Below are 21,369 nucleotides of genomic sequence, written 5' to 3'. Positions count from 1 at the left end.
AATGCTTCTCATAAATGTATGTCCCATACATTTAGGCAATCAAAATACATACACTGTGCTCTTTAAGAAGAGCTAAAATACTAAATTATAGGCTAAATTATTTTAATGGAAATTTCTTCCCCCAGAATATATGAACATAGGTAGTTCTTTATGAAAAATCAGGCTTCCTAGATTTCTGATTTATAGTTACAGATGTATTATTTGTTCCAGTAGTCAGCAAAAGTCATCCAAATTTAGCAAATGGAGGGACTGGACTTTAAAAAAAGCAAAAAAGCACTACATCTTTCTCTGACATTCAGCCTTGAAAATATTCTTCCTGATTAGTGCAATCTAAGTTTTCAGTTCATTTTTCACAGATGAACACTGCCTTCTATAACACGTCACATCATCATTGAAAAGCAGCAAGCAACTTGCCTGTCTGAAAACTGCTTAATAAAAGAAAAAAGATCCTATACAATAAATGCCTTAATGAATCTGCCTTTAATATCACAAGGATGATAATATTACTCAGCTATTAAATTAAAAATCCATTTCTAGAATACAAAAATTGTTATGTTACCTTCTATTTCTCTCCTAGCTACCCCAGGACTGGGAGGAGCTCCAAGACCTTTTCAGAGAAAGAAGAGAAGCTGTACATTGCATAAGAAAAGCAGTAGATTGAGAAAGTAAAAACAGAACAGGCACTGCCACAAGCCAGCTTTACATAATTTAAAAATGGCCTAGCTAGATTGTAGCTACTTGTAGGAGATAACTGTTTGCAGCAGCATAAGGAAACCAGACTGATATGAAAGAGAGATCAACAAGTAAGCTCATGTTTAGAAACATGCTATTACTTCAATTTTACATTACAGTTGAAAGAGAATTTACTTTTTTACCCCAAGCTTTTGTAAATCCAGAATGTCGGTCTTGAAACTTTTCTAAAACAGAGTGCATATCTATACTCAAACACTTGAAAATAACCATGTGCATCAGTTACACCCTGCAACATTAAGACTGCTTCCTGTAATTCAGAAGGTCTCTGGGGGGATACTATGTAGTATGTTTCTGCCAAGACCACATTTGAATAAGCAAATTTATGGAATAAATAAGTTTGCCACTTTATATAACGTATTGTATCCTGCAGAAATGTATCATTAAGTTATCTCCAAGCAGCACTTTGTACTTGGGAAAGCTGTTTCAACTGGTGCAGAGAATGCCTGCACTAAACTGTTGCAGTTCAGATTGAGAGAAAGAAGATTTTCAATCATGCATAAGCATGCTGAATTATCTGGATTCTGCAATATGATCAAGCATATATGGGGTCCATAAAATTGTATGGTAAAAAACATGGCAGGGCAGAGATAACACCAGATGGTATGCAAGGAAAAATCCTTAAGGCATGCGTAGAGGAATAAGTAACAGTAACATCCAGCAACTCTGGAGTGGCTTGGGTATAGATGAGGGAAAGGGAACTAGTGTTCAAGAAGCCTACCTTAAAATCAACTTTTGCTTAGTGATGACACAGCCTCATGCTTTCTCATCATGTGCCAATGTGTGGTATCTGCTCAGGAGCTTTCTATCATCTGGAAAGAGTGCTGTGAATTTTGTCAGATATGGGTGGAGGTGTCACTCAGTAGGAACAGTGAAGGTTGCAGATGAGGCTGGTAGATAACTATCTCCAGAGATGTCAAATCTCTGGTTTTGCTGAACATCTGGTTCAGAGATGTTAAATACAGGCACACGTTATATATTCTGGATGGGTCGAGGCTCTGCCAATTAACCTTAGATTTCCATTGCAAAAGTTTCTGACAATGAACTTCTTTGTTTGAAAGAGAAGCAGCACTGAAGAAGGATCAACAGATAATGTTTGTAAGGAGGGGGCACAGGAGAGCACTTTCTGAGGACACTTCACTGCTTTCAAGTACTAGCTCTGCCCTTCTCCTATGCAACCTAGAGGAATCCTGGGGGAGAACAGAAAGTGGTAACCCACAGGCTACGAGAAGCCTATCAACTGGAGGAAATAAAGGGAGGGAGAGAGCAGCTCAAAACCCTCACTTCATCTCATCAGGTGCAAGACACCGTTGAACCCTCTCTGCGTACAGAGGCCTAAAGCTATTTGTTCATCTCAGAGTATTAACGGAAATGGATGCAACACAACTTCTTTAGGAGCAGGGAACTAGCCTGTTCATCTCATGGATCTTGTGCACTCTCCCCTCTCAAAGCTTACCTCAGCCCATACTTTGAATAGGTATTTTCAGGATGATTTCATGTTTTATGCAAGATGATTAATAAAGTCAACTCCTTTCAAGAGAAGGGAGGGAGAGAACCTCTTTGACCATAACATATAGCCATGTTCTTGTGTTGGTACACCACACAGAGGAAGACTTCTGGGCATAAGGATTTAAAAACCTTTTGTGAATTAAAAGATACTCATTATATGAGGGAGAAATGGCATATACTGGGAACCTCCAGATCAAATACCCCAAATCTCACTTATTAATAACACTATGGTGATAAAGCAAAATTATTGTCCTGCGATAATACTATCACAGTTGGCATTATAAGAGGATTTTCATCTTAAGGACAGTGAAAAACATACATCTGCACCTGAAACACATTTTCTGGGTATAATTTTTAACTGTTACTGTAATCTGCATAAGGCTTGAAAGTTCTATTGCAGTTTGAAACAGTGTTTTGCAGATGAAGATATCACATATTTGTTTTACAAAAGGACTGTTTTAAGGAAAGGAGTTAGATTTATACAGAAACAAATCTGTGCCTTATGCCCTGAAATCTTTTAGACAGAACTGCATGTTCTGTAAAGATTACATTTACACATTAGCTTAATTGAAAATAAAGCAACTCCAGCTTCTCATAAAGTATGTACATACATGCGCATGTGTATTATATATATATTTCTGAAATCTAGGCCATTTGCCTACATTTGAAGACTTGAATTTACTGATTTTAGTATTAAGACTTCTTGTTTCTTCTGTTACTGAAAATTCCTTCTTCAGCAAGAGATGAAGAAAGGTGTTCTTCCCCAGAGATTTTTACAAAAAAAATACCTTTTTCAAAATGACAGCCATGTCCTACTGTACCCAAACAACCTGAACACTGCTCTGTAAAAAAAAACTATGAGGTAAAAAAAAAAAGATGTTGAATTTTTCTTGAAAGGTTGTGTGTGACTATAAATATCAATGCACGCATATGAGTAATAGCTCTTTGGGTGCATGTATTTTCATAGCTTAACAAACTTGCATTTTTTGAATATCAGCCTTAAAACTCTATTTCCTAGGCTGCTTATATTTATTTGGAAGATAATTACAGTAAAAATGTAATGCATTTCACCCTAATTATTGCATATACTGAAAATACTATGCATTCTCTCAATCTTAACTCCAATTTTAACAATTTAAACTGACAATAAAGGACAACTATAAGCCTCTCCTACATTAAGGAAAAGTCTGACTAATATTATTAAAGGGGAGAAAAAGAAGTAAATTTTTAACTTTGAGTAACTGACAATTAATAGCCATTACATTTTTTAATATTCTGTAAGAAGTTACTCTTCATGATGTATAAAAGAACATTTTGGGTAATCACAGTGCAAAATCTTGATTTTGAATGATAAACAATCGAGAGCTTATAAGATACTTAGTGGAAATCTTTGTATTAATAGACAAAAACTCTGCACTTTGCAAACCTTTGCAAAGAGCATATAGCCTTGTTTCCATCATTCCTTGAATTCTGAGCTACTCCTGATGTAAAATAGGACCAAAAACTACTAAAAAAACCCTACTAAAAACTACTAAAACTTAGATGTTCAAGTCCCGCTCCCATCTTCAAAGCATACTGAGCCATGAGAGGAAATGTCATGTACATTGAAGAGAGTGAAGCACTCAAAATAAAAGGTTAGAACACATGGGCAAAAATAAAAATGTAACATTTAGAATGCTCAACATTTAAAGGCATGATCAATGTCACTTTGCATGTGTTACAGAAGTCATGCATGGGTATTGTCACTGTATTCCAGGTAAGAGAAAGACAGATGCAATTTACCCAAGCATAACAACACATTATCACATTAATACTGCTTCCAGTGCTGCACTAGCTTGCTCAGAGCTAAGTTCAGGTACCACTGAAAAGCAAAGCCTTATGCCTTATAAATGTATTCTATGAGTGGAAAATGAAGAGATTAGAAAAAAAGGGGTGAGCTTTAGGTCAGAATAATAACTGAAAAAAATATATTACAATCTCTTCTACAAGATTGCATAAAAAGCCAGTTAGACTTCTTTATACAAAGCTATGTCAGGAAAGAGAGTAAAAAGGCGGCTAGTCTTTGCACAATTGAGACTGAAACTAAGCAAACAAGATTGTGTCAGTGCATATAAAATTATATAGGACTGGTAGTGCAATGAATTGAAACTCACATATCTTGTCCGTTGTGTATAAACTGGCTATTTTCTAAAACAGAAGTATTTTGAATAATTTGAAATACTTCAAACAGCTACAGGTTATTATGCCAAAAGCTGGACTGTGAATAACTCTTTCATTAGCTTTCTGCATACTCATCTGATCATTCTTCAATGCTCCATACTCAAAAAAAAAAAATATCCAGAGACAAGTGCCAATTACATAGCTATAAATTTATTGTACATATACACATACTGCAGAGGTCTGCGTACCTGCATATGTAATTCAGCAGAATCAAATTCCATGCAGAAGCACTTATACTTCTCATATTTATCTAACCTGCTCTACTTGTCCAAAGTCTATTTTCTAAGGGCTATTTATAAGACTCCTTAAAGTTCCTGAACAGTTTCCAAAAGATGAAAAAAAAGAAATCAGTTTCAAGAGAATATTTCTTCTCCTCTTAGTTGTATCTAAGAGCTATGCACATCACTGGTCCAACAGTGGAATAAGTAGCTCATGTTTATATATTATGTAAAATACTTGACTCATTTTCTGAGATTGAGAAAATAATGCTAAATTTTTCAGCAAAACCCCAGCTTTTCCTGCCAACTGAGTGGCAATCTCTGAAAAGCCATTAAGAAAGTATTCCAGAACCACTAACTAGTCTCACTCCATCCCACGTCTTAATGAGCTGACCTAAGTCCAAACAGGACAGCTCATTTATGTAACATTGTGACCAAAAGGGACAAAGACTGGTTTCAAAAAGGAGCATTTCTCAGAGTAGGAGATTCATTATAACAAGCAAAACCAGACCAAGCTGGAAAAAATACAACAACTTTCCTGAAGGGCTGATAAGGCCTCAGCATTACCAATAGGGAAGGAATTAGATAAGGGAGAACATATTTTATGACTTTGTTACTTAGTAAAGACTTGCAGTTCTTGAATGCCTTTAAAGTAAATGAATAAATTCCTTTGCTAAATTTGTGCTTCTTAGTTTCCTGCATTCTGAAGAGCTTAAGCTAGAAGCTTAGACTAGATAGGCATGACTCAGGGTGGGGGGAAAAAGGACAACTGAAAACTCACTCTCTTACACACTGCTTCCAGGAACTACAAAAGATGTTTCATGTCCCCAGGAAGGGCTGAGGGGCACATTTTAGAGAGTCAGAAATAGAACGCAAACTACCCAGACACCAGTGTTGAGCTTAGAAACGTGCAGAGCTCAGTGATGTGGAGCGCTCTGTTAACTGATGATCATCCAGGGGAAACGGGGCCAGACTATGGCAGTAGTTTCAACCTGAACAATTAACGGATAATCACTGCAAGTAGCTACAATCACAATTCATTTTACAATTCTCCTTATGGAGTGGGGGGAAAAAAGCTAGCCTTTCCACAGTTAAAGACAAGACCGCTTTCACAGAAAAGTTTGTTGAGTATACTTTGACCAGGAAAAAATAATAAAAGCCTGGAACAAGTTTAATCTACCTGACTACAACGTACCAACTCCTGGAAGAAATATCTTTTCACTAGAAGTCAAATGTAATTAAGAAGGGGACACAAACTCTGAGAAGAAAATTACCTTTATCTTTAAGAATTACTGATTTTTATACTTTGGACATCATCATATTAAATATTATCACGATGGACCACCATAGTAATTGTTCTACGTAGTCATATTTGAAAACAATTAAAATCATTACCTCCAAATTCTTTTCTAGCAGGTGCAGGACTCCTACCGCCTTACAGTATTTAAGAAATGAATGCAGCAATAATGAAAAATATCAGTACAGTAAGAGGGAAGAAAAAGAATGAGAAAGTTAAAAATGACAAGGGTCAGTTTGTTACTAACTACATTGCCCATATGCTTCTGAACATCCAGTTTCTGTTAGTGCTCAATTGTTTACATTTTCAGATGATCCAGATGAACTCTACATTAAAAATTTGGATGTAATAAAATGCATATATACTGATGCCCAAACTGAAGGAATATAAATCAATGAACACAAAAGATTATTTATCTTTTATTTAAAAAAGTAAAATGCTATAAATAATAAAAATGTTAATTAAACACTGCTGTAGAAAGCTCATATTCCTAAACCGTGAAAATAAGTTTATAAAAATTAATAACTTATTCATTAAACAAAGGTGATAATACCTAAATATTGCTGAAAAATGCTGATATTTCACGTTATAATTTTGCTATTAAATGTACCTAATAAACATTTTAGAGAAAAACAGGTATGTTCCACTGAACCCCAAACCTCAAAACCAACAATACGTAGTTAGAACTTCAATGCTTATCTCACAGACGTGAATCAAAATATTCCTGACCTCCTAATATACTTTCACTGCATTACCTGATGGTGGAGGTGGCCTCTGCGGTGGAGCAGGGCGTGCGGGAGGAGCAACGGGGCGAGGTGGAGGAGGACGCTTAGGCTCCAAGCTCTGAGAAGATTCTTTCTGCTGGGTACCAAGCTGAAATTCAGCTGGAGAACCGGACAGAAACCAATGCAACAATTAATCACTTTGACATCCTAATCACATAAAAGCTTTTCTAAGAGCAAGTTATTTGCCCAGAGAGCGTGGTCAGTCCCCAGCACTGGAAACCATACTGTGGCTCTATAGAAGTAGAATCAAGTTTCTGAGAGATGGAAAACAAGGAGAATCAATGGTAAAACAAGCCTATTTCCTAAATTAAGACTTTTGTCTCATACTGTTTAACCAGTACATGCTTTTCATGGAATCCTGAATATTCTTATAAATGGCAGAGTTCCAAATTTTGATTTGCACCCTAACCTGTGAACTAACTACTCAGGAATAAAATGTTACAAGGGGAATTCTGATGGCACTTTAGCCAGCAGTTTCCATAAAACTACTCCAAATTATGTTGAAATAAACTATTTCAGAAGCCATTCAAAACACTGTAATTCCTTATGTCCATTTTGTCACTAAAATGGAGTTGTTTTTAAACAGAAGCTTTTGTATTATACACTCAATTTACAAATCTGTTGATTATGATTTACATATTATAGTTTATAGGAGCATTAATTGAAATGGGATGTATCTGAAGAGTATAACTGAAGTGACCTGGGATTACACTGATACATCAGATTTCTTCAAAAGTGATTTGAAACAAATCAACTTAGAAAGCCTAGTAATTACATAATTTTTTGAGGTGACTCTTTCAAGATGTAATGCCAAAGAACTAGAGCAAGTGAGGTAATTTGTAGCAGTGCAAACCAGTGGACAGAGTAGTAAGACAGACTCAGGAAACGTGGCTCTTTCACTGCCCACTAGGAAAGCTGAGACACAAATAACGAAGTGATTTGCCCAAGACCACCTATCTGTAAAATACTAGATAATGACAAGGATAGCCTTTTTTATTAATAGATCTAAAAGCACAATTAAAAATACTCTACAAGGTAGTGTTCTGCCACTGGGCCAGACTGCTGCCAAATTGTCCCACTTCCTCTATTAATATTTTATAATGTAATACACACTGTGTGTGGAAACAGGTGGTCCAGGGGTTTTTGTTGGTGCGCGGCTCGGTCTCACTGGGAGGGTAGGTCCATCTGACAGTGTAGGGGATTGACAGGGACTGGAACGTGGTGAAGAGCTTGGGGAGGTTCCAAGACCAGAGCTTGAAGTTGGCTGTAGATGCTGAGGAAGGATTTCTTCTACTTCAGCACTATAGTCATCAATGTCACCTAAATATCAAACCGAAAAGAAAAAAAGTATATAAAATAAAGGAAGATTTAGTTAATCATTTATTTTAAAAAGTGGGGGAAGTATAAACTGATTCTGGGCATGGGATTTTCTGCAGAAAGCCCTCCTACAAACCGTAAGTTCCAAAGAATTAGTTCAACCACTGTTTGATTCTTGCATCAAAAGATTACAAAGACTGCAGATGTATTTGAACCAGTTGAAAATGCTCCAAATGCACCAGAGAGAAAATGCCATGGTGTGTTTTTCCTACACAACTAGTGTAGGACTACAGTATAGTTATGGCACATACTTGGGTAGTGCCCATGCCATATAGCTTCATTAATACTGTGAACCAAGTTTTGGAGATTAAACATAATCAAACCAACCTACTTTGCTGCATTCATTAATGTCTGACTGCAGTGTAGAATACCCTTAGCAAAAATGCTAATCCTTAATTTGCTATAAAGGCTACCTTCTCTGATAGGCACCAGGAGAGACAAAGTTGCCTCTCATATCTCTTGTCCTCCCTCAAATGTACCACAAAGGCACAAATACAACTAATTTTAGCAACAAACTTAAGCTACCCTAAACTTGTTTGCCACAGAAGGCCGTGACTCCAAAAATGTTTTCACAAGATACATTAGTCATGCCCCAAACTAAATATGAAAATAATTTATACAGTCACATCTTTTCCTTTCATGGCAAAACAGTTAACCATGTTCCTTCCTTCAACTGTAATAAGACTTTGGGGATTTCTCCACAATTCTTTTAGCTAAACAAAACAAATATCTATACCAAAAACCACTTAGTCTCTGCTTTGCCATTATATATAGCTGCCATCTCTTTTTTTCTTGTAACTTATGCAGAGTAATGTTTGATACTAAGGATCTCAGGTAAAAACATATGAGCTACTCAAACCTCAAAAACCACAGACATAATGAATACGCTAGAAAGTATATCTGTTCAAGAAATGAAAAAAACTGTAAAATATATAAGAAAATACAAAAAAAAAAAAAAACAAACAAGAAGTGTCAGCAGGTAAGGTGTAGGGTTTTTTTGGCTGTAGTTAGAAAAACAGTTCAGTTTTACTTCCCTAGGACATAAGAGGAAGGGCAAACACATGCTAATGCAGAGAAGAGAGTGAATCAGACCTTCCCAAGAAATTCATGTCTGAACACTGAGGCCAAGCCACAGTATTTGAGCACTGCCCAGGATAAAAAAAATCAAACAGAAAAACATTAAAGATAAGAAAAATAGATATACATGCCATACAACTCACTAAGCTACTTCACAGGTCTGTCTACAACCTCCCCTTTTCTCTCCCCAAATATTCTTGAAGTGGCACACTAATGAACAAATAAAAGAAAACTGCACAGAATTCCAATTCTATTATTCAAAATTCACATTCAAATTCTGTGATAAAACCTACATACTTACTTCCAAAAAACCCATATCTTCATTAAAAAATCCTTTGACAAAGTAGATCCAGCATACCCAATATATCAGTAGATAAAGAAGGTATCTATTGACAACGAAATTATATTCTAGGCCCTTTTAGACACATGAGATTTCTTCAGACTGCATGAGAGACAGGCATAGCACTATATAGAAACCTTGTATATATTTAAAAGTTTTACTTGACTTTGTAACTAGAACAATATCTCACTCTACTAGAGCTTTGAAAGCATCCTCTTTAGGAGACTTTTAACCATAGCAAATCATTTCTTGAAATCATTCTGTAAACCAACATGCCTCTTGAGGCTCACTGATCCTTCTGGTAACTGATAATTATATACCAAGGGAATAAAATTTTCCTCTTTTGGCTACCTTCCAACTACCTTCACTCAGCTTGAAAAGCATCTTCATTACACAACTTGATTCACTTTTGAAAGTACCAGACAAAAAGCTTAAGGGGCTCCTAAGAATTAAGTATCCAGCCAATTGTCTTTTAAACAGAAGCCGGAAGCCTACTTTTATTAAATACCTCTTATTCCCATCATCTTCTAGGATTATCTTCAAGCAATATTGAACAAAGCTGGAGTCCCTAAGCCTAGGGGTTTGGCTTTCTGTGATCCAGGGCCCAGCTTTGATGCAGCACAAATGTGTGCCCTTGGCATAGGTTTACTGAAACAAAAAAACCCAACCCTAAGCTGTGAGGAAGTGCATGGACTAGAAACATGCATGTTAAGAAAAGCAAAAATGCAGAGGCGAGATTGCTGCAACAGTAATATTTAGCAGCTCAAGGATTCAATACGAAAAATATTGACATGAAAAGATATAGAAATCTACAGAAAAAAAACAACAACAAGGAATTGGAAAATGACAACTCATCAACACAACAACTCATCAACAGATTGGCCTGTTCCAAGAAGCAACAGAGGCTGAAGGTTTCGCTACCCAGATGATGTTTGCCTACCTATCAAAGACTCATCAGATAGCTTGCTGGGGGTGGTAAGCATATCAATGCTTAGCATAGGAGCTCATTAGTCCTAGCCATCTATTATGTGTATTTGCCAAAAAAGACTTGCTTTGTACTCTGATATCCTGCTTACGGAGTCTCTCTGGGAGCAGCAAAAGTTGCCTGAATGAAGTGGCCCTGAGATGGCAGGTAACAGGGTGAAGTGAGAAGAATGGTAACACATTAGCAAAACCTAGTAGTACTGATAAACTGCAAACTGACACCAAAATTGAGACTGCTTAACAAGTTGCCCAGATACTGTTGAAAATACTCTGATTCTTAATTTGTGTTTCAGTTGGGCATATGCTTGTTAAACTAAAGCATCTATATATATATTAAATTAACAATAATATTTAGCACTGTAAGCACTTCAAAAGTAGGATTACTTTAATTCAACAGACCTTCCATATCATAGTCTGCAGTAACCTCAGCATCTTCACAAAGCAAAGTGGAGCTTGTTGAAGAAGGCAGCCCAACATTAATCTTCTCTAGATTCATTTCATCTTCCAAACTCCTGATCCAGTCTGGATTTTTCAAGCTTATGTTTATAATCCTTCCTAATAGCTGGATTGCCATAAGATATACACAAAACAGAAGTTTTTAGGAGTATGAACATTAAAATCCAGCATTCTAGATTAGAAAAGCAAAAAAGAAATTACTGAAAATATCAAATAAGGTTATCAGATTTCTGTGACAAAACAATGACAGTGATATGTCCCAGAAAAATATAATTACGCTTTTCACTTCATATTGGTAATTAGGTACATTCATGTACTTTAAACAATTAATTATAACTATTTAATAATTTTCTAATAAAACATAAATAGATACTGTCTAAAAAGATTTTTTTTCATTTAACTGGAAAGCTTCTGGTTTCTTTGTTCTGAAAGAAACACTACTCTTCGTAAAAGAAAACAGACTTGCTTATAAACTACATTAATGAGACTGTTCTATATTAGAAACTGATAAAACAGTAGGCCTTCATTCTGCAAACTGAGCCCCTGTCCTAGGTGGACTGTCACTGATTTCAGAACAAACTCTTAGCAGATGTAAGGATCCATCTGCAAACATCACATTACAGAACCTAAGTCTTAGTAGGAATATAGCTCAGTAAAAATTTGAATGTGAAAATTAAAATTTTTCCAAAGGCGAAATGCTGGCCCTAGAGAAGCCAATGGCAAAACTGAAATAACTTAAAAATGTCAAAATTTCACCCCAGGAGTGCTTAATTTTAAATTATTGCAAGCTATAAAAATAATAATCCAGTTTATACTATAGTCTCACAGTAAAAAACCTGTTTTTTAAATTGTTAAAGAAAAAAAATAGTAATAAAACAATTAAAAAATCCCTCAATGATGACGATCCCCCTCACTACAAGATCTTCATTCTCTAACAAACCTTCTCCTAACAAGGTTAGGTTTGGTACTTCTCTCAGCTGGCTTTTGAAAGACAACATAAATGCTATGTGACTATAAAAAATAAAAAAAGATTAGAAGCAATAGTCTAGTATGGAGCATGAAAACGTATAAAAAACAAAACAAAATCAAGAATTCTTTAAAAAGCTGTAACTTCTCTTACTATAGGAAAATTTAGTAATTTTACATTACCTCAGTACCATTCAAATTCATAACATTCAAAGCAGAGCTTCCTTCCAAAAAGGTTACCCACATCTTGTCTTCTACAAACCTGCAAAGCAATTTGGAAATGATGACTAAAATACTTTATCCTACCTACTATCTTTTGAAGCTTTTTATCTTAGGGGTTTTTCAAAGTTTTATTTGATGGATTTGATGTTCTTTAAAGTTCATTTAGAAATACATATTTGGTTAATAAACTTTAACTGAACGTATCCTTGCAACACATAAATACAGCAAAAAAGAACAAAGCAAATATTATACAATGAAATCACTGTTCTCTTAAAAATTGTGTGGCTACAGTCACATATTCGGATTAATTGTGCAGCTACAGGTTAGATATTTGTATTAGATGTTCAATTCACACTATGGACTTGGGACCATGTTCCTACTCTTTCAGGAAAAAAAGCTGTTAATTCTACTAACAGCTTAGTGAAAACACAACATTCACAGGTTTTTTCTCATCTTCAGTTCACTTAAAAATACTTAACTGTTTAAAGAACACAAACTCGTACAAAATTATATAAATAACAAATTTCTCTGATGACTGATTTTTGACAAAGATAGTATGACATTTTGTCTCAAAAATAAAGAAAATCTGGAAAATTAAGTCTGAAAACTGAAACAAAAAGGTAAGTAAAACTCATTTGCAATTGTGAAGATATTAAAATTAGAGTCGAAATCTGAATGTTGAAAATTAAGTGGATCAGAACTGAAATGTCTGCTAAGAAAGTCACTTAAGGAAACAGGTGAGAACAATGAAGAGGAATAGAGATTAAAAGTAAAAAATCTTTTTAACCTTATAAGTATAACTTCACCATAGCTTGCAAATTTTTGAAGAAGATCATCAATCAAGTTATCATCAAAATAGTTTTCTTCTTGTGAAGAACTTCTGATGGAGATCATCACAGTACCATCAGGTGGTCCCTGCATTGCAATCACCTCCTTATAAACTTTCTGTCTCTCTTCTGCTTCAATTTCAAATATGTCAATGTCAATCACCGCAACCACAGGCCTTGAAAAAAATATGAGAAAAACCTATAAACAGAGTATCTAAAGAATAAAATGAATAGAAATATTAATTTTTCAATGATTAGAAAGTAATGTATAAAATAAAACCGAAACCTATGATCGGATGTTTTGAGCTCTGCTCGTCCGTAGTGCAACAAAGTACCAGGATTCCATGTATAAGGGACATTACTGTCATTCTGAAAACTAGCATTCAGAAGGTCCAGGTCTTCAGCTATATACAGCATAAAGGAAAACAAAAGGGGAAAACCACAGTGATTGCAAGAACACGCTAAAATAATCAGTTATTTGTAAAAAGAGAAGAATGAAAGTAAATCAAAACAGGAGGTTCATATAAAAAAAAAAAAGTTCCTTTTAAACTCCTGAAATGTCTGTAATGGGTATCTGATTCTTGATCCTCCTGTTCAGCATCACTCCTATTTATTAAAGACTATTATATTATTTCTGTCTGATACAAAGTCAAGGATGGAAGCTCAGTACCTTTGGCACTGAACGGATTGCTGAATGGATTCCATAAGCCAGATAAAATAAAATCTTACACAATTTAAGGAAGCATTCAAACCTGATCGGTCAAAAGGCCATTTTCTTCTTCTCCAAAGAATACGATCTGTCCATGCTGGTGTGCGACATTTTTCACTGGTGTCATAGTCATCAGAAAACAGGTCATATTTGTATGTAGGAGCAAAATTTATTTTGCCCTCTAAAAATCCCCTGAAAATCTGTAAGAAACAAAACCATTCTATGTCATGCCAGAAGACAGAAACAGATGGGAAACAGCTTGAAACTAATCAGAATTCTCTCTTTTAACAGTGAAAACCTGAATGCACGTCTCAAAAAAGAAAGTCATTTGATAATATGAATCCATTTCCACATTCTGTCTGCTGAAAGCATTCTACATCAGCCGCTAAGACTAAACAGTGACCCAGACAGATCACCATTAAAGAGAAATATGTCAACACTTATACAGTTTAAACCCCAGACTCATGAGCAACCTACCGCTCCTCCAATGTCATTCAGAACTTGAGGCCATCAAGAATAGATGTTTTCCACAGCACTTTAATTAGTTGGTGTCATTGCTCATATGTCAGCTAATGTTGGGAATTAATGTTTATAGTTTATGTACCTGTCTGAACAGATGCACATTCCTTCAAAGGAATGCAAGATGCCTCCCCAGTAAGTTAATAGGAGTTTAGAAAAAAAGGACAAAGAAAAAGGAGAGAGTCCTTAAAATTAAGATGTTCAATATGAATTAAAGAGATTAAAGAGACAATATCACCATTTCTTCTGTAATGTATACGAAAACAGAATAAGAAGAGGTATTATGAGAAAAAATCTGTCAACAGTACATATGGAATTTAGGGATACAGCGTCATTTGGAAGTAATCAAAAAATCCATTAGATATTTTCCAACATAAACAGATACAGCCAACTAACACAAGTCTCTGGAAGGCAGGGAAATTTGCTCACTCCTTAAGTGTGTAAAGTAGACACAGCTGAAATGTTTTAGTTGACTTTATCAGCTCCAGTCTTGAGTTTAAGCTTGTACATGGCAGTTCTACTTGACATCAGAGATCTGTAAAATACACATCTAACTTAGATCTTACAGCCAAATGTGTATCAAACACCAGGTTAACCTGCTTTTCTTATTGGAAATATAACTTGAAATCTAGTCAACTTAAAAATCAGTGTGCATCAGAAGATGTGCAACTACTGAGACAATTTACAATAAATTCTTTGCCTCTGGTAATTATTTTATAACGTACTTTTATGAAGAAAGGTGCTACATAAACACCTTTCCTAAGCAATACACATGCCAGTTAACCCTAGCAAACCAGCTAATAAACACTAATGTCCAGCCAAATAGTTGAATATTACCCCAATAACTTAATAGTACCTCTTCTTCTCTCCCAGTTAGGGGACTACTTTGATTTTTTTTCCTATCCAAACAGTTTTCATTGATCTTTCAGACTTTATAACTGTCATAAACATCCCTGAGACCTCTACGCTGCTCTCATTTTGGTCATATTAACTAACAGATAATCATACTCTCTGTCCGTCTGAACCTATATCTATTTTTTTCTAGGAACTAGGCTATAAAAATAATTTTATCAAATGTTTTCCCTCCTGTTCTGTTGCACAGGCCACCAGTATAAATTGGAGAAAAGAACCCTTCTTCTGAAAAATGCTGCTTTACGACCAAAGTGCTGGCAAGCAGACAAAACAAACAACAGGGGAAAGAAAAATACTTGCCTGTCATTTTACCATCTACAGCATTCCCACATAAAGCTGGGAAAATAGGAGATAGCATACTTTCATACAAAATTTGATTCATTTAAAATACTCCTTTAATTGCTATATGCTGCCCGCCAAGAAACCCTAACAATCTAAAATCTGAAGCTTTCTTCAGACTTCACTATTCCACACCTTTTTTCTTCCTAAGTAACAAAACTATAGTTTGCTCTCCTACTCCTTCCAACAGAATGACAGTAACAGCATTAGAGCTATTACTATAGCAATCTAAATTGAAAAGTAACCTTATCGAAAGACCTTCTAAAAAAATACTTATATAAAAGTAGTTGCATCTGATAAACAGAGAAAGGTTAGAATTAGTAAACTCCAGCACAGAGTTCTAGAAAAATGATATAGTTTCCTTTCTTTCAGGGGAAAAGAAAAACCTCACTCCTACAACTGATCATTGTATTTGTATCACTAACTCTTCAGGACAGTTACTACAAGTAAGTTACTAAATGTTGCTACGTCCCATCCTTCCACACTAGGGCCTAGACAAAAGTGATAAAGTAAAAATATGCTGAAGATATAAATTTACAGAAGCACCACAGAAACTTGTTCTTCTAAAGCCAGAAAGAAAAATATTCTTAAATGCAGTAACATTTTCTTAAGATACCTGTCCAGAATTTTTCTGATTCATAAGCTGGTCTCCGGCAATAAGGGAATCCCAGTTCTGTTGTCGTATTAGGTCCTTAACCTCCTCATTAGGAATATCTATCCGATAATTAAAATCGCCACACCAAAAGATATAATCATGGGAAAAGAGCATCCTTCCCTGTAAAACAGAAGCATGTAATACAGTTAAAAACAACTAAGTGACCAAAATTTACTACTTCCAGGTGTAGGAGTTCAGTTTATGAGCCTTTTTAATTGTAAAATATGCATCACTTCTAGCTGATGAGAACTACTAAAGTACACGTTAGTATTTAGTGCTCATACGGATGGAACTGCATAGCCAAGTGTATGGTATTCACACATACAGAATATGAAAGAAAAAATAACATTTCTTATGTAGTTTGCATTTCTAAAGAAACATGAATCATCTGAATTGGACTCTCAAATTTGTCACCATTCTGCTCCAGTTTTAGAAGCTGGCTCTACCATGACGACTGCCACCTGTGTCTCAAAGCAGTTCAAAAGGAGAACCAAACACTACCCTGGCATTACATGGCACGCTGTCTGCACAAACTGAAAAGCAAAAAGCTTTATTATTCAGATTAAACTGAAGACTTTTCAGTTACACAAGATTTTCAAGGCTGGGGAGAGACAGAAGGGCTCTTTTAGTTTAAATAAAGCATATGGTTTAAAGCAAGAACTTTATGCTTTTCTTTTTGATTTTTCCATTGTCCGTAAGAGAACCAAAGCAGATATACTAGCAGATTAAAACAACAGCATTTAGGAAACTGTTTCTGGGGACCCTAAAAACATAGTACTCCCAAGAAAAGCTGAAACAGGACTATGGGGACAAATTTAGGAAAAAAAAAAAAAAGTGTAAAATAACATACCAGACTCCTGTACAGTGCCACAGAAACTAATAAAGGACGGTTTGACTACAAAATTTAAGACAGCTGTAAGTCTATATCGAGATTCAGAAATATGGCTTCAAGCAAGCATTTTATTTCACTGTTAAAAATACCAAGTATTTACTTTTGTGTTTCATATTCCTTCATAAGAACAAGGTACTGAATCCCATGATCCAACTTGACAAAAATGAGTTAACAAGAAGTTAAAATGAGTTTGCAAAACGTGTGTGGAAAACAGTGTCGTTTCTCACAGATTTTTGCTTTGGTGCCTACAAAAGTTCTACTGCATGCACAGGAATCTATAAGGTCTCTTTCCCAGGCTAGTTCCTTGACACCTAACGCTAGTGAATTCATGCTTCACCTTTTCCATCAGTCACTGCACTGGAAAGGTCTATTCTCTCTGCATAGTCATCTATTTTAATAAAAACTGTGGGAACTTTATTATCTCTGAGACATCTACCCCAAGAAAATTTGATTTTCATAGGAATCTGGGGAGAAAAGAAAAAAAAGAAAAAAAAAACTACTGCAGAATTTTGGATGACACTGCTGGAGCTCAAAGGATTTAACTTTTCATTTGTTATGGAATTTGAACATTGTTGCTTACCATTGGAAAACTGAGTTTGCGAGCTATTTCTATGAAGTCTTCATTTCTCTCTTTAACTTGTGATTGCCCTGCAGCAAAGTGACTGCAGACAAAGCAAAGGCTGGATGTATGAAACAACATTCGAATTGCTACTGCACCTTTGTTACCAGTGGCTCCTCCCATGCCAGTCTTTACAGTATCAACAGCGACGTCCCTAAAAAAGTCAAATAACTATTAAACCTTCAAACACAGGAGCACAAAAGTCAACAGCTTTGAAGTATGTTTGAGTAGTGCTCTTATCACTGAAAGAAACTTTGTAAAACAACTAAAGGATAACAATATGACATTATGTTGGGGAGATTACATTTTCGCATTTTTCTTTCAGCAGTAATGCCATCGGATCATTTTAAAAAGATGCCAACAGATATTGAGCAGCTACAAGTACAATCCTTCAGCTTTTCAAGCTTTCTAGGCAAGTCATAAGGTATTTACAAACTAAAATATAAGAATTTAAGCAATTGTTTTCCCAGAAGATGGAACAGCTCTTTTAGAGTCCAATATGCTTATCAGTATACTAGTACATTAGTTTGCAATACAAAGCAGTCTGAAGGTGACCCAAACTGGGCACAGCTGTGTGTTCACTGACCTGATAAAAGGAGCATGCTGGGGTCTGATAAACACAAAAAGGCAGACACCCACCAACTGCTCAGAAGCCAGCAGCACGTACTTGTAATCTCTTGATATAGTCTTCTGCAGTTCAACAGCCCAAAGCTTCTGATTGGTCGTGCTGGCGGTGAGATTAAAAATGCCAGTTTAAAAATAAACCAAAGGAAGTGGGTATCTCAAGTGTTGTTCTAGTTGATGAATCTTCGCACAATAACCTTAATTAAACCTTGGGGAAGCAAGCCAAAGCTCAGTTGTGAATGGTTCCCAAATGACTTCTAACAGAGACACAGGCTACAGATTGAAATGACGTCGCCACTTCAATCAAACTCAGCCTGGTAAAATACGTCCTCACTCTTCTCAACCAAACAGTCTAACTTAAGAGCCAGGACTGTCTTTCCTATATTTCTGAGGCTGGTATGAAGGAGCAAACAAAGCATCTTTCTTACAAAGTTACTTCCTAGACTAGAACTCAATAAATATTTGGAAGCAGTGATGTCCATGGTCTCAGAGTAAGCAGAAATTTCTTTGAAGACCTAATATACCATGTTTTCAGGGCTAGCATTGGATACAAATGAAAAAGATCGGGCCTGGCTGCAGTGTTAACTAGATCTGAGTGTGAAATTAGGGGATGGCAAACTGCTGCTTTGTCCTCAGGACCAGGCCTGCCCAAAGGCTAACAGTGTAACAGGCTTTAAATGCCTTTCCCAGTGAGTTGGGAGTTAAAGCTTGACAGACATCAGAAAATATTTAAAACAGACAGACAAAACAACGGACAAAGCAAATACAATCCTAGGACCACAGACAAAAGACTTCATTACTGGTATCATCCAGCACCAGGTTGAGCCCTGAGGGAATGCAGGAAAAATATTTTTTCATACCAAATTTTGCTTAGGCTGAAAAACCCAAACTCCACAATAATATATACATGGATTCCATGGAGTGAATTAGCTAAACACAAACTAGGAATAGATCAAGTTATGATCAAACATTACTTCTGCTCTAAATGACAGTGAAAAACTGATGGTACAGAAGGATGTGCTCATTTATACAGATCAAAATCTAGTGAAAGACAGCATATAAAGGCATAACAACAACGCATGCTTTTGAAAGGAATTTCACAGGACTTGCTGTTCCCAGCAGTAGGAAAGCACAGAGACTGGGGAACACTACCAGCACTGGAGAAAAACTCCTTCCACGTGTTACATGAAGGAAAATTTTGAGGGGCTGATGAAAGTGCAACCCAAAATATGGCCAAGTACAGACTGTTATATGTGATCTAAACAATCACAGCTTTACTAAGGAAAGCCGAGATGAAGCTTGCAATCTTGGCATAGAAACTGGCAGACAGAATGGGAAGATAATCAAAAATTAATCCAGAATAATCCCAACCTTACAATACCAGAGACTTTTTTTGAATAACATCATACTCAATATAAAAAACGTGGTTATCAACCAAACTGATTTTGTATTGATTATATCACCTACCTGGCATTCACAATGTTTCCTGCATTTAACTCTACCATTTCTTCAAATCCAATGGCAAATATGTCTACAGGCTTGCTTCTTCGATCTGTATTTAAATATTAAAAAAGGCTATTTGTTGTTTATATTTATCTTAAAAACCGAGACCTCATACATCTATTTTAATGTTCATGAAGCAAAAATTAACAAAAATTCCTACCTTGGAATTCATGAATACCAGCTAACTTTGGTGCATCTAGAAGCCAGTCAGTGAGGGTCTGATTTTTAAAAGCAATGCTTCGAAACTGCTTTCCCCCATTGACGTTCCATGTCCCAATGCAGACTCTAACCTTTTTTGGTTTTGCATACTTATAGAAGTTTTCACACATACTCTTTAGCACTTTTACAGACGCTGCAAAAACATTTTAAAAGACATAGGTTTTTATACAGAATATTTTTCAGAGAACTTGGCAATGAGATTTTGCCCTTCAACAAAAGGCAACAAATCCATGCATAGACATATAGAAAGTTAAACTGTGAAAGCAAGATGAATAAATGAGCGAAGCATTCCACAAGGGAAAGCAGAGGCATATTATTTGTCTAGGAAGGATACGGACTGAATGAAAGATTTTAGTAATTCATACAAAATAATATATATATATATATATAAGAAATTTAATTTCTATATATTTTATAAATATCTGTCACTCTTTCACTCTGTATGTGTTTCGCTATAGAAACCATTACTTTTAATATATCCCAACACAAGTATCTCTCTCATTACGTATATTATATCTATGAAATTAAATCTGTTAAAAAAAATCCAAAACATATAGATGTGTTAATTTCTAGAATTGTAGAAATAACTGGTCTAAATAAATCTGCTAAAACAGGTCAGGTAAATTATTTTATTATATTAGAGTATGCTCTTTTTAAACAAGAAATCTGAATTATTTTTTAGGTCAGTTGAATTCCTAAAGTTATGCTCGAGTTGGGAAAGTAGGGAAGGATTCAAAACAGTTAGACTCATTTCTCTGTTACACAGGCCTTTCTGTGCCTTGTTTGTATCTGCTGGACGGGGAAAGAGTAATGATCTATCTGTAAGGGGCACTGTGAGAACAGAAAAATGCTATTCAAAGCTCAGACATTAGAGTTACAAATACTGAAAAAAATCCTTCCTGTATCAGCTGCATAATATAATTACACATACAGATATATTTCCTGATGCAAATGAACAGATCCATGTATTTTTCAAAATTACACTGCTGTTTTTCTTCAATCTCAGTGGAAAAAAAATGCATCAGATTAACAGTGTTGTTTGCATTATACTTTACCCAAATAATATTAATTTATCTATTTAGAAGACTCTCATGGTCATGTTCTAAGCATGCTATACGAATTATGTAAAAATACGAGATAGAATTCTTCCCTTCATTTTGTGCTGCCTTGCAAAACGATCAGCTACTGGGCACATTATTTTCATTCAAAGCCCCAAAATAGGAAGACTAGTGAGCTAAGCTTTTTGTTGTCTTTTATTTCTTCTTTTTAAATCTGCCACCTTTCAATTTGCTCCAGAATCTTGGCTACCCAAATAAAACAAAAAGCAGGAATTCTCTAGCCCTCATGGTT

The 21,369-nt window shown here is 35.5% G+C and overlaps 1 protein-coding gene across 3 annotated transcripts in view; it reads right to left on the bottom strand.

Moving 5' to 3' along the window:
- The window catches only part of SYNJ1 (synaptojanin 1), a 69,088-nt gene that overhangs the window by 13,151 nt on the left and 34,568 nt on the right, over positions 1 to 21,369 (bottom strand). For 2 of the 3 annotated variants that reach the window (XM_067299261.1, XM_067299268.1), the window contains 13 exons: positions 19,961 to 20,152; positions 19,765 to 19,849; positions 18,260 to 18,400; positions 17,635 to 17,827; positions 16,124 to 16,282; positions 13,781 to 13,937; positions 13,315 to 13,432; positions 12,989 to 13,204; positions 12,163 to 12,241; positions 10,957 to 11,119; positions 7,893 to 8,099; positions 6,750 to 6,878; positions 560 to 607 (listed from right to left, as the gene is read on the bottom strand). In XM_067299261.1, the coding sequence (XP_067155362.1) occupies positions 560 to 607; positions 6,750 to 6,878; positions 7,893 to 8,099; positions 10,957 to 11,119; positions 12,163 to 12,241; positions 12,989 to 13,204; positions 13,315 to 13,432; positions 13,781 to 13,937; positions 16,124 to 16,282; positions 17,635 to 17,827; positions 18,260 to 18,400; positions 19,765 to 19,849; positions 19,961 to 20,152 (1,887 nt within the window). The remainder of the gene's footprint in view (positions 1 to 559; positions 608 to 6,749; positions 6,879 to 7,892; positions 8,100 to 10,956; positions 11,120 to 12,162; positions 12,242 to 12,988; positions 13,205 to 13,314; positions 13,433 to 13,780; positions 13,938 to 16,123; positions 16,283 to 17,634; positions 17,828 to 18,259; positions 18,401 to 19,764; positions 19,850 to 19,960; positions 20,153 to 21,369) is intronic. The other variant, XM_067299276.1, reaches the window with a different exon arrangement.

This window comes from Apteryx mantelli, chromosome 1 (genome assembly GCF_036417845.1).
Source record: "Apteryx mantelli isolate bAptMan1 chromosome 1, bAptMan1.hap1, whole genome shotgun sequence".
Lineage (NCBI taxonomy): Eukaryota > Metazoa > Chordata > Aves > Apterygiformes > Apterygidae > Apteryx > Apteryx mantelli.
Note: the sequence above shows the minus strand (reverse complement) of the source record. Positions and strands in the feature narration are given on the sequence as shown.